This window comes from Chionomys nivalis, chromosome 17 (genome assembly GCF_950005125.1).
Source record: "Chionomys nivalis chromosome 17, mChiNiv1.1, whole genome shotgun sequence".
Taxonomy (NCBI): Eukaryota; Metazoa; Chordata; class Mammalia; order Rodentia; family Cricetidae; genus Chionomys; species Chionomys nivalis.
In genome coordinates, this window is record NC_080102.1 from 34,805,289 (window position 1) to 34,818,175 (window position 12,887).

A 12,887-nucleotide genomic window follows, 5' to 3' on the forward strand; every position below is an offset into this window, starting at 1 on the left:
TGATGCTCTGGCTCCTGACACATACGAGTCTTTGGACATGCTCAATCAGGTTGAGACTCTTGAGACTCCATGTCATGGAGGTTGACAGGCACATATTTCGATAATGTGTGTGAGTTTTCAGTGTTGGCAGAGGAGGACTTGAACCCTGACTATGGTAATCCACACCTCACTCTCAGATGACTAAACTCCACTGTCTTAAAGACACAACCGCATTCCCCACTCTTTATATTAATGTGTGCATCATTGTGTGTGTTATAAATGGTTCTTCTCTTTCCACAGCACTGCCTGTGCCAAGTACCAGGTCCACATCTTAGTAAATGCACTGGGGTCCTCCGTGATGCCAAAAGACCACACCCTCCTTGCTTCTACAATATCCTTGTCCTATCAGGATCTGGAGTCCTGCCTGTTCCCAGCCCTGCTGTGTGTGTCTTTGATACTTGCTCTTCTCCCTGAGTCCGGGACCTTGCGGTGATCCTAATCATTATGTAAATAGTGATACAAAGAATGTTCTCATTGCCTGTTAGAGCCTACATGTGAGATTATTTCCTTTTGACATTTGTAGGAGTAGAAGGACTGGGTTAAGGGCGTTAACACAGGCAGTGTGTGAGGAGGCACATTCCTTCATCCTGACCAGTCCTCAGGAGTCTTTGGGGATGGGGACGACTTCATAAAGAGAGAAACACGCACTGCACTGGGATTGCCTGGAAGCTGAGGAAGGAAAGAAACGCGGTTAGCAGTGTGGGTCTGAGGCGTCAGCTCCTGGGACCTGACCAAAATGAGAGTGAATGACCTGTTGGTGTGGGAAGAGCTGAAGATACTGGTGGCTCGCTCTCAGGACTGCACTCTGACCTTGTAATTGATTACTCATTCAAACCCTGCAGGCACACACCTATCCAGGCTGTCCACACATTTACTCTGTAGCCTGGGAGAACCATGAACTCCTTATCTGCAGCCTCATAAATGCCTAATCTTAGACTTGCTCCACCCAAGTGTCAGGAGCCCAGGTTTGTGCCCCTCCCCCGTGCAAGCCTTGAAATACTCACAGGAATTGACAATGAAATGAAAGAATATTTTTAAAATGTAAAAGCAAATCAGAGTCTGAGACATGGCAGGTGCTGTGAAGTCCCCTCCCCGAAGTGAAAGCCTGGGTCAACTCCTCAGGGCCAGCATCATACGTTTTCAGTAATTCTATCAGGAGCTTGGGTCAGGGTGACAGGGATGGAGTCATCTCCTCAATGCCAGGTTCACAAATAATCATTAACACCGAGATGCATCTTAAAAGTAACTTACTGGCCAAAGAATTTTAAATTCTGGAAGATGCCCTTGATCCATCTCCAGGTACACATCACCACTGTAGCTGTTGGCTGTGGAAGGTTGTGGAGTTTTGTAGAACAGTCAACAACACTCACCCATGACTGTAGTATGATCAGGTGGGGCGACAGTCCCTGAACTATCCGGCAGATAGACAGAAGAGTGAGTCCATGGAAACCTGTGCTGGGCTTTGTGGTACAGGTAAGAGTAGCTTGCTGAAGGCCCACGTGGGGTAAGTTGGGAAGAAGTGACCATCTGTACTAGTCAGGTTCTCTAGAGTAGCAGAACTCACAGAATCCATCTCTCTACATAGAAAGGGGTTTATTAGAATGACTCACGGGCTGTGGCTCAGCTAGTCCAACAGTGGCTGCCTACGAATGGAAGGCTGGAGACTCCAGACGCTGTTCAGTCCACAAGACTGGATGGCTCAGCTCGACTTCAGTATATGTGGGAACCCTGAAGAAAGAGGCTGTAATGCGGTGAAGGGATCGATTTGTTAGTGATGCAAAAACAAGGAGGCAAAGATCACCAACTTCCTTCTTCCATGACCTTATATAGATTTCCAGCAGAAGGCGTGGTCTAGATTAGAGTCAGGGCTTCTCTCGTCAGAAGATCTGTATTAAAGAAGAGTCTTCCCACCATAAGATCCAGCTCACTGGTGTATCTTCTCACTTCAAATTAAGCAAAATTCCCTCACAGGTGGCCCCATATTTGGGTTTTAATTGAATTCCAGATGTAGTCAAGTTGACAACCAAAACTAGCCACACACCACTCAACCAGAGTCCACCAACCCCAGGAGGTGCTCTGCCACCCAGACTCAGAAATTCAGTGTTAGGAAAGAAACCTTTTGAAAGCCCATGAGACAAATGCTGAAACTCAGCTTCGTGGAGCTAAGACTGACCAGGAAGTTTGTGTGTGCCTGTGTTTATGTGCACTGTGTGGGATGTTGTTTAAATTAGTTCAAGTGAAAACAGTTTACATTTTCACCATCTATACCCTGACTCTGACTTATTGGGATGCAGGATTTGGGGCCTGGTTTCTTCCCTCTGAGCATCTCCGGGATCAGAGACAAGCTCCTTCTTCCTGGTACCCACTTTCCCATGCCTCTGTGGCATGTGTGCCAGACACCCGGCTACCAAGGAGAGCAGTGCCTGCTAGGAATGAGAGAGCAGACAATCCTAACTCTGTTTATCTGATTAAAAAGAGAGATTCTGAGAGGGAAAGTACTGTGCACAATGTCACACAACTGATTCTGACTTTGTGGTTTGTTTTTTTTTTTTTTAATAATTCCAAGGTTTCTAGAATGCTCTTTGTTTGTATAAACACACAGCTTGCCCCTCCCTTGACTCTGCCCTTTGATCTCTCAAACACACAGCCTATGGCACTGTTTACAGGATTGTGCACCTTGCCCTCCCTGTCCCTAGGCTGGCACTCTGTCCCACCCAACACACAGAACAACCCTGGCCTTCTCTCTGCTGCCCCACAGACTAAAGAGAGGCTGGCTAAGCTCAGGAGGTGCAGGCTGGACATCCACTAACTTCCTTCCTTCTAGAATCCAGAACAGGACACTCTTTTCTGGGCCTCAGGTTCCACCATGGATCCTGGCACAGACACACATACTGAGAGATTCACGGTGCAGTCTCTGGGCTCCTTGTATCTCACACGTCCACATTTGCCACCATCCGTTCCTGTGGCAACACCTTAGGGAACTCCAGGGTGGTCAGGACACAAGGATGGAAGAACTCTGGATTCTCTGCTCTCTCCATTCACATCCTCAATTCCTCCATTTCCCAGAGGCCACCCAAACCAGCCCACCTTCCCTCTGAGGTGCTATAGTCATAAGTCAGGTGGTCTGGAGAATCTGGGCTGCCGGGAAGGAATGAGCAGCCTTAGACAACACATCTAACGATGTCTGACAGTCTCTTGTGCAGACTTCTGAGGGAGTGGAAAAAGCACCCAGATTGTAACATCGATGCAGTTCAGCCACAGGCTGATGAACCTGTGACCCTGCCCATTGCCTAAATCACATTTATAAAATGGGACAATAGTCCTCTGTATAGTGGTTGTGGGGATGGGCCGATACTTCCCGACTTATGGAAGAATCTTCTCCCGACTAAGTTTGATGGGACACAGTGGTCCTTAGCAGTGTGTCCAGTCCCCAGTCCCAACCAGAGGCAAGCTCTGGACCGATGTTGCCAGCCTGAGAAGGGCAAGTGGGGTCACACATTCTGAGCAGCTGATGATCCAGAGGACGCCTCAGACAAGCCACTCTCTTGGTGCCACCGTCTGTCTTGCCATCTCTAATACCCACTCAGAGGAGCGACCTCAGGCCCTTCTCATCTCACAGTGCTTGATGAGTTTTTGTGGTCTCAGCCACCAGTGACTGTGGGACCCTCAATGGATCACTTGCCATCTTTTCTGGGCTCTGTCCCTCTTTCTTGTACAAACTCCTCCCCATCTCTCACCTGGCTTCATGGGGCACAGACCCTGGCTCCAAGCTCAGGAGCAAATGTGGATGGTACAAATGGAAGTGTCCAGAAGGAATCCCAACCGAGGCTTCTAAGATCCTAATTGGCTCATGAGAACGTCAATAGCAGTGGGGAGATGGAATGTTACAGATCATGACCTAATAATACTTTGTCTCTGACTGTTCTTATCCATTTATTGCCACCGCTGTGTTGGATTTAACACTCTCTGACTAAGATAAAAAGCACTTGGATGTATTAACACAGCAGACCACTAGCTTTCTCCAGCCCACAAACTAAGACCTTCCACAGATGACATCCGGGGTCTGTAGCCCTCTCCAATGTCTCCCCAATTATCTTGGAAATGTATTCATTTATGGCTTTCTTTGTCTGCTACTATAAAAGCTTCATGAAATGGTTGCCATGTCAGAAGATGGTCTTTGGGGTCATCTAAATCTGTCTTCCTGAGCCATGGTCACTCCTATTTGGTTCCACAATCAATTATGTCTTTTCCCGTTTGAGATGAGAGTTGTATTTTTTGTTGACTACAGCAGTGAGCAGCTGCTGCCTCTCAACCCAGAGCTCAGGCCTGGGACTTCATGTCAATTCCTGTGCTGCTTTGTCCTGGCATCAGTTCCCTTACTGCCCCAATTGGAGGAGAGGGATCACCCACACTGTTCACCTTGGCTGCACCATCTCCACGAAACACACACACACACACACACACGCACGAACGCACGCATGCACACACACACAGAAGGCAGAGGTGGGAGGAGAGGCGTGTCCCCACACGTGGAGCCGCCTGTGGGAGATTTCCTTGGTGTCCCTGAGCTTCTGGAAGGAGGGAACAGCACTTGCACCTGGTGTCCTTGCTAATGACGAGTTCAGGAACCTTTGTGCTTAACCCCTGCCTGGCTCACCAGCTGTTAGAGGAAACATGGAGAGATAGGATACCTCCTGAATCTTCCAGGTTCTCATGCCCCAGGACAAATACACACAGTGAGGTCGTGACAGCAGGAGCAGTTTATTTAGGGCACGAAGACATGCCTGAGGGCAGGAATGGACTGGGGAGCTGGGGAAGGCACAGTCTCTAAAGCACAGGACTGGGGGCTCATGGCTTATCTACATAGCACACACCTTCTCTTGGGTTTGTGTTCTGTGGCTTCTTCTTTCTCATGCTTTGTTTCTGGTAGCTGAGATGGGGAGGGCTTTCCAGTCTTTGTGATAACTGGCTTCTTCCACGTTTAGTCCAGAGGCCATTCTCTCCAGTCCCTCCCTGGCACCTCCTCTGGTCCCTGTCTCAGGCTCCAGTTGGACACACTTAACCTTCCATGTTCAGCCATAGGCCTGTGTCTCCGTCCCAAGGACTTGGCCGGACTCTTGTTCCCCTCTAACAATGTCGCCACAGTCCCCATCTCTGTTCACTTCCTACCCTCTGACCTCAGCATGTTTTGGGGGATGGGGAGACTAATTGGGAGATAAGCAGAGTGGTGTAGAATTTTTCGAGCTTCCCCATCTTCTCCTCCAGCTCTTGAGCCAGCTCCCTGAGAGCTTCAGCTGACTCTGACTGTGCCCCTTCGTACAGATGCTTTGACGTCTTCACAAGGCTGTCCACATCTTGCAAGAGAGACACACCTGCAGCGGTGGCCCTCTTGATGCGGGCTTCATCGCTCATCGCCAGAGGGGTTCCTCTCAAGGTGGCCCTCACCTGTCTAGCACGCTGGTCGGGGATCTTTCCTGTTTTGGCGAGGATCCTGGCATCTTCTTCTAAGCGAGGGTTGGCTCTTACCAGCCTGAGGGCATCCATGTGTTGCTCAAGGGCTTCAAGATCTTTGGTGATATCTCTGGCAGCCTGAGGGAACTTGCTGGCAATCCTGGCCACGGCTGCTCCAGCCTCCAACACATCCATGCCAGTTGAATCATGGTGACCGGTTTTCACTTCATCTGAAAACCTGCTTGCTTCCTCCACGATGGAAGTAGCAACATTAGTCACGGTAGCTGCTACCCCCAGCCCCAAGCCAGTGGCAGAGAGCATCAGACTTCCCTCTGCTGTCACTGGTGCCAGAAACAGACCAAAGAGGTCCAGCACGTCGGAGAAGGTGCTGAAGGAGTCAGCCACTACGTTGGAGATGGCGCAGCCCTTGTGAACCTCCTCAGCGCGGTCAGCCAGGGCGTGGAGCTGCCTGATGTGCTCCTCCACCTCTGCCTTCAGGTGACGAAATGCTTTCAGAAACCTCTTCCTGCCCTGCAGGTCTTTCTGAAGTCTGTCTCTGTCTGCTAGGGCCGAGAGTGCTGTCAGGTCCCTCAGCACTTTGTGAAGGGCCACTGCCTTATCCCTGTAAGAGCGGAGGTCAAGTGCATGAGAAAGATGCCTCTCGTCTGTGTAAAACAGGCGGTCATAGCCCCCTGCATTTATGTGTCCAGTCACCACCCAACAGGAACTCTAAAGGTGCGCAAGTTCCACTTTGGTGGGTGATATTAGGTATTTCAAAGACAAACTTTGTTGTCCTCAGTAGGGGGGAATCACCATAAGGGCTGGAGAGACACTCAGTGGGGAAGGAGCTTGCCATGTGAGTACGCAAGCTGGAGTCCCATCCCTCAAACAGCAGTAAAAAGAGCCGGACCCCGAGGATGGCTTTGTAATCTCGGTGCTGGGGAGGCAGAGACAGGTGGACCCTGGGACTCACTGGCCGTGTTGTCCAGGCTACTTGGCAAATGAGAGTCCAGTGAGAAACTCTGCTTCAAAAACAAGGACAGTACCTAAGGTACATCTGAGGCTATCCTCTGACCTCTCGATGTACAAGGACAGTACCTAAGGTACAGCTGAGGCTATCCTCAGACCTCTCGTACTTATGCACACCTCGCACACACATGAACACACACATGTTTGCACATGTCTCATCGTAGTCAACCTGAGAGGCAAGTTAGTGGTAGACATTGCAAAATTGTGCTTAACTACCAGGTAAATGCCATCACCTCCAGACAGATTTGCTGAGGGTTGGCTCATTGCCACTACCACCACCACCATGTGTGTGCTGAGGGGAGTCTGCCGATGAACACAGAACCCCAAATGACATCAATGCCCTCTTCATTCTTTGTGTGCTGCAGAGAGATCGTTTTCCCCAAAGACAAGATTTCTCATTCTCCTCAGCTGCTGGAATGTCCTCTACAGCCCTGGCCTGCCAGACAGGTGTGTTCACCTGAGCACTTCAGCCGTGAGACCATCTAACTTGAGCATCCCGAATCTGGAAGATTCTAAAGACCAGACCAGTCTTTGACCAGGACTGCTTCCAAGTTCACATCTCTGCATCCTATTCAGAGTTTAATCTAACTCAGGACCCAAAGACAGACCCGAGGAGACACTGTACCCTGGGCTTCCTCTTTCCCGTATGACCGTTACCCGGTTTACAACCAATTTGCATATTCTGGTTGGTTTATCGAGGAGCGGTGGCTGAACATGACTTTTCCTGGCACAGACTGTGACCAGGAGCTTGGTACCACATGCAAGCAGTGGTCAGCCGCTGTCTCCCAGTCTTAAGCATAAGCTTAGCAGCTGTTACCAATCTATGTGTTTCTTTGGCTCTGCCCAAGTTCAGCCAAATTAGTAGTAAAGAATAATGCCATCTGACCTTGACACGTGTGTCCGTGCCCATGTATTACACAAGTCTTACATGCTACAATCCACTAATCAAAAATGAAATGATCCTTTCCCCTGTGGGCACCATGTCCCCTCAATCTGATGTAGCTGCTTGCCAGGGACAGCGTGTTAGAGTTGTTTCCGAGAATTGTTGAGGAATGTCCTCGACTCCATCTCCTGGGACTGTCTGAAGTGTGTGTGCCTGCCCAGGAGATCCTGTCATGAAGGGGTTTGGGGGCAGTGCTGGGGCATCCCATAGAGGTAACCTGGGCAACTTGGCCTTGGATACAAACGCCTCCCAGGCTCCATCTTCGGTCATCAGGCGATGCAGGCCATCTCTGCCTGCCATGTTCTGGAGGTGCCCAGGGGCTTCACCGGTGAAGAGTCTGCTCTCTACGTGAAACAAAGAATAAAGTTAGAGACAAGTCAGAGGGGCTGAGGTGGCGTGGAGCACAAGGTTCTTAGTGTCATGTCCTGAGCGTTTGTCACATGCCGTTCTGCTTGATGGATTCACCAGTGTTGTGGTGTTGTGTCCTTTGGTTTCTATGCAGTAGTCGTGAGGCCCTGGGTCTATATTTATAGGTAGAGTCTACATGGAGTGAAGCCATTGCAATGAAGTAATATAAAGCGAGTCCCTAATACACAGTCCCGGTGAACTCCCTCCATCCCTCTCTCTCTTTTTCTCCCTCTCCCTTCTGTTACTTTTCATACAAACACAGCAGCAGAGGCATCTGCACCTACAGTGAGCCTGCTCCCACTGCAAGCCAGGCAGAGAGCCCTCACGCTAACCAACCTGCTTCACCTTCCTCATTTACATTGGCGTCCAGAGCTGAGAGAAAAGACAGACTTTTGTTTTCCCTTAATCTGTGGTATTGTGAGATATATCATGGGAAGGAGTTGTATACGGAGGTGTCACTGGGGAAGGGGAAACTCCAGTGCTGGTTTGCATTCACCTTGTCCTTCTGCCACATCAAACACTGTGGTACCTGTGCCTCCAAAGGTGACTTTCTCTGCCTCTGACACCAGTTTATTGGGTCAAAGTGCAACATTGGAAAATGGAATAGAAATGATATCAGAGTGTGTTGAACACAGCAAGGTATTGTTTTTGGAGTTATCTTATATTCATAATGAATATGTCTAAGTAGATTACAGAGCCAATGATGACCTGCTTTGGACGAGACTGTAGAAGTATTTCTTCCCCGATGGGAGCTCTGCCCTCTCTGGATGTTCGGAAACTACACAGTCTACCACGTCGGTGAACCACGCTGACTTTGGGAAGTGTGATGGCGCCACATGCCCTGCTGTCCTCTACATCATCGGGCTCGCCTGGTCACAGCAGAGAGGACAGTTGGAGGGAAAGTAACCCCTCATATGTGCCCATATAGGGCTAGGACATGGATCCCTAGAGACTTAGAGCTAGGGCACACACCTTGGTTGCTGGTGGCCTCATCCTTATCTGGTGTGCAGATAAGAGCAGAGGGCAGCAAGGCCGAGGGTCACGCCTACCTCTAGAGGCCATGAGTGCTTCTGGATCCTGGTCGCCCGTCACGGGATCAGGGAGGGATTTTCCTGACAGCTCACTGGATGTCCCGGCTCTAGGAAGAAGAAACAGCTGGGCTAAAGTGAGGACAACTGCAGGAAAGGCGGGTGACCACATCTCTCGTTGTTCCACGGTCCCCTTCAGGGGGGCTGCCAAGAGTCAAAGTGACTTAATTCACAGAGCTCAGTCTTTCCCTGAATCGCATAGCTGCTATTTAACAAGACCAGGCTTCTGGCTGCCTCCTGTCTCCCTCGCCCCAGCCTGGGAAGAAGCCTACTGTCCAAGAGTTCCAAGGGAAGTGTGACACACTGAGGACATAGTTGTGAAAAAGATTCAGATCAAGCCGGGCGGTGGTGGCGCACGCCTTTAATCCCAGCACTCGGGAGGCAGAGGCAGGCGGATCTCTGGGAGTTCAAGGCCAGCCTGGGCTACAAAGGGAATTCCAGGACAGGCTCCAAAGCCACAGAGAAACCCTGTCTCGAAAAACCAAAAAAAAAAAAAAAAAAAAAAAAAAAAAAAAGATTCAGATCAAGACAGAAAGTGGAGAGAGGGAAGAACATTCTGGTGTGGGAACTGTGTTTGAGCAATACCAGCTACCGTCAACAGAGCGGCTCTGCTTCAGGGACCTGAGCAGCCAGGCTGGGGCTTAGGACTCTGAGAAGAGGCAGAGAGCATGGCGTCTGCATTCTTACTCTGTCCTACTCTGTGATGACATCTTGTTTTGGTGTAATAAGAATATCCTGTCAAAAACTAAAGTTGAGCCGGGCGGTGGTGGCGCACGCCTTTAATCCCAGCACTTGGGAGGCAGAGGCAGGCGGATCTCTGTGAGTTCGAGACCAGCCTGGTCTACAAGAGCTAGTTCCAGGACAGGCTCCAAAACCACAGAGAAACCCTGTCTCGAAAAACCAAAAAAAAAAAAAAAAAAAAACTAAAGTTGAAGCCTGGGCCATGCTCTGAGATATCCCAGCCTCCTCCAGGGAGCTCAGTAAATATCTCTCTTGTAAATTGCATCCTTGCAGGTACTGTGTTACAGTCATATGGCCACATCGAGTCCCTGTGCCATGGCAGAAGAAATGAAGTCCCTTCCTGGTCAAGTACACCTTGGTGGGTCCTTCCTCAGGTCTCCTTAAACAGGATACGGAGAAATTCCATGGCACAACTGGCCCTCACCTTCTCCACATACATCCAGACATTTCTGCTAGCACCACCCACCCGCAGCCTAGATCCTAATGAAGGTTCTATCTACCCTCCCTCCAGCCTTGGATCTTTGTGGTGAACCCTCTGCACCACTGGGAACAACCATTCCAGGGTCACTGAATGACAGGTGTGTCCCTGGGTCCTTGGGCTGGAGGACATCAACTTCACAGAAATAAGTCACTTCTGTCTCTTGGAAGAAAGCTGTGAGGTGTCCCTACCTGGATAGCCAAAGGTTCTCTTCTCTATTAAGCCTTAGCAGCATGGGGTGTTCCCAGGAAGATGGCATCTCTGACTTCCTACTGTGTGCAATAGCCACCCCCACCCCCTGCCCCCATTGTCCTCCACACAGAATTGGTTTTTCTCAGACTTGAGGTCGATAACACAGTGACTAAGTGACTTGATCCTGACCAACAAGGCACAAGAAGGATCCTGAGGGGTTTCTTGGGGCACCTGCTAAAGGCACGGTGCATAGAAGACATGCAGTCCCTTCTGCCTCACAGGAACAAGACCTCACAGGCTGTCAGCTGAAAAGTAGGAAATTCGGGCGACAGTAAGCATTGGTGAAGGGTCTGCACCGTGAATCTTGTAGTTCTGTGTGAGTCTGGGCAGGAGAGACGACTCAGGGGTAGACTTCTTGCCAGGTAGGCCCTAGGCCCTAGGCCCTGGGATTGAAGCCCAGTACCACAAAATTAAATAATTATATAAAATTTTGTCTTGCTCTACCTGTATTAAGCCCTCCATCTGGCCAGCAGGACAATGAGCCTTCTTGGATGAGTGACTCCCTGGTTATATCCCAGGAAATATGAGGATGAGCCTGTCCTTTTCTGCTCCTGGCCGACTGAAGTCCCAGGCTGAGAGCCTGTGTTCTCCATCAGCACTCGAGCTCTCAACACAGCATCTCCCGGTGTCTGCCTGACTTCTTCACTTGGGCAGAAGGGGTGAGGACAGCATGCTCCTCTCTGAGAGAATCCTTAATTCTCTCCCAGGGTCAGGTTCAGGACCTTGAACCTATCACAGAGGTCCCCAGCCTGATGCAGGCTCTTCTCCTAATCTCCTCAAACAACTTCCAGTTTTTTTCAGGCCTGCATTGGGCTGTTCCTCCCCATAAGATGCCTGCATCCCCCACCCACTGAAATCTCCCAGGCCTCCTCTTTCTGGCAGGCTTCTGCATTTCCTCTGTGGACTGAACACAGTGTTTTCCTGGGCCCCTCTCTCCATTAGTCTTGGTCCAGCACCAGTATCAGCCATGTTCCCAGTAGTAGCCCAATGATAGTTCCAGATCCATCTAAGCGGGTACTGTCGTCCTGAGCCCACAGTGCCCCTGATCTGGGCTCTGGGGGATATTTATTGGACACAGAGTCACTAATCGCTGAGGACATGGCGTCATTAAAGGATAATGAGTAATTGCTTTTTAATTTTCTTCTTCTTCCTCCTCCTCCCCTCACTTTACCTTCCCAATGTTTCTAGAACGTTCTCCTCTTCGACGGGCACAGGGGACTAAAACCCCTCCCTCAACACACACCTGAAGCCTGACCTTGCACTTTGTGATTAACACACAGCTCAGTGAGCTGTTTACCTGATTGTTCACATTTTCCCTTCCTGCCCCAACACTGACGCCCTTCCCCAGCTAATACACAGGGCACCATTTCTCTCTCCTCTATCCCTACAGATTGGACAGAGATCAGAGGATGTCCAGGGGAGGCAGGCCTGTGACCCACTTGCTCAGCCTCTTCACAGACTCCTCAGCAAAAGCCACTCCCTAGGTCCTCAGTTTCCCCATGGCATGGCAGAGATACACACTCAGAGACAGTTGGTGGCTCAGTCTCCGGGCTTCCTGTATCTCCAAGTCAGCATTTGTCCCCAGCTGGTCTAGGCAGCCATTGTCCTGGTCCACCGTCAGATGCTCTCAAGGACCAGCAAGTTCTGAGTCTCCTGCCCTCCTCCACATCCTTCAGTTTCTCCATTTCTCCAGCTGCTGGACACCCAGAATCTGCTTTCTGTCAGGTGTCTGCTGTCTGGACCCCTAGGCATCCTAGCCCCTGAGCTGAGCCCCAGACCACATGCTGACCCCATCTGAGGGTTTGTTCATCTTTTCTTGTGTTTAGTGCAGAGAGAAAGAGCCCCATGCCAACCTGGCTGAACTCTGGGCTGGCGATGATGCCTGAGTTCCCTGGGTTCATCCCTACAATGAGGCAATTATCCCTCTTTCCCCAGGTAAAACTGTGAGGATGAGGAGGCAGAGCAGCCTAGGAGGCTCAGCTTACCAAGGAGTCTCTGCAGGGATGAGTTTTCCAGGACCCAGATGGCCTAGGCTGTGTAGATCCCGTCTCTGCTGCACATGAGTCAGAAGGAGCAGCAGCCTCTGGCCTGATGGACCCAGCTGGGAAATGGAAAGCGAAAATCTCGCCTGGGCAGCCCTGATCCAATCTACACACTGGAATGGACACTTGGAGGGTGCCACCCACAGTCCCGCCCACCTCGCTGAGTCAACAGAGTGACCTCAGCTCAATACTCCCAATTCTGCTCTGGTCAACACATCTCTGGTTGTCTCCCTGTGGCAGAAAGACACACCACCACAAACTGGGGAGCCCTCCACAGATAACCCCCAGCCTCTTCCAGCTCTGGCAAGCCTCCCTAGTGCCCTAGCAACCCCTTCCCATCCCCTACTGCACTTCAGCGGAACATCCCTGTCTGAGTTGGTTGATGAGGACAGCACTGCTGATGGTGGCAGGCACAG

General features: G+C 50.5%; 1 protein-coding gene across 1 annotated transcript; it reads right to left on the reverse strand.

Annotated features, from left to right (window-relative positions):
* Positions 1 to 5,107: 5,107 nt before the first annotated feature.
* On the reverse strand, positions 5,108 to 12,512 carry LOC130888992 (apolipoprotein L3-like). Its single transcript, XM_057792422.1, has 4 exons — positions 12,415 to 12,512; positions 8,920 to 9,008; positions 7,680 to 7,806; positions 5,108 to 6,112 (listed from the first exon to the last, which is right to left on the reverse strand). Exons 2-4 carry the CDS (start codon positions 8,930 to 8,932, stop codon positions 5,218 to 5,220), a joined length of 1,035 nt encoding a protein of 344 aa, XP_057648405.1. The 5' UTR covers positions 8,933 to 9,008; positions 12,415 to 12,512; the 3' UTR covers positions 5,108 to 5,217.
* Positions 12,513 to 12,887: the final 375 nt, after the last annotated feature.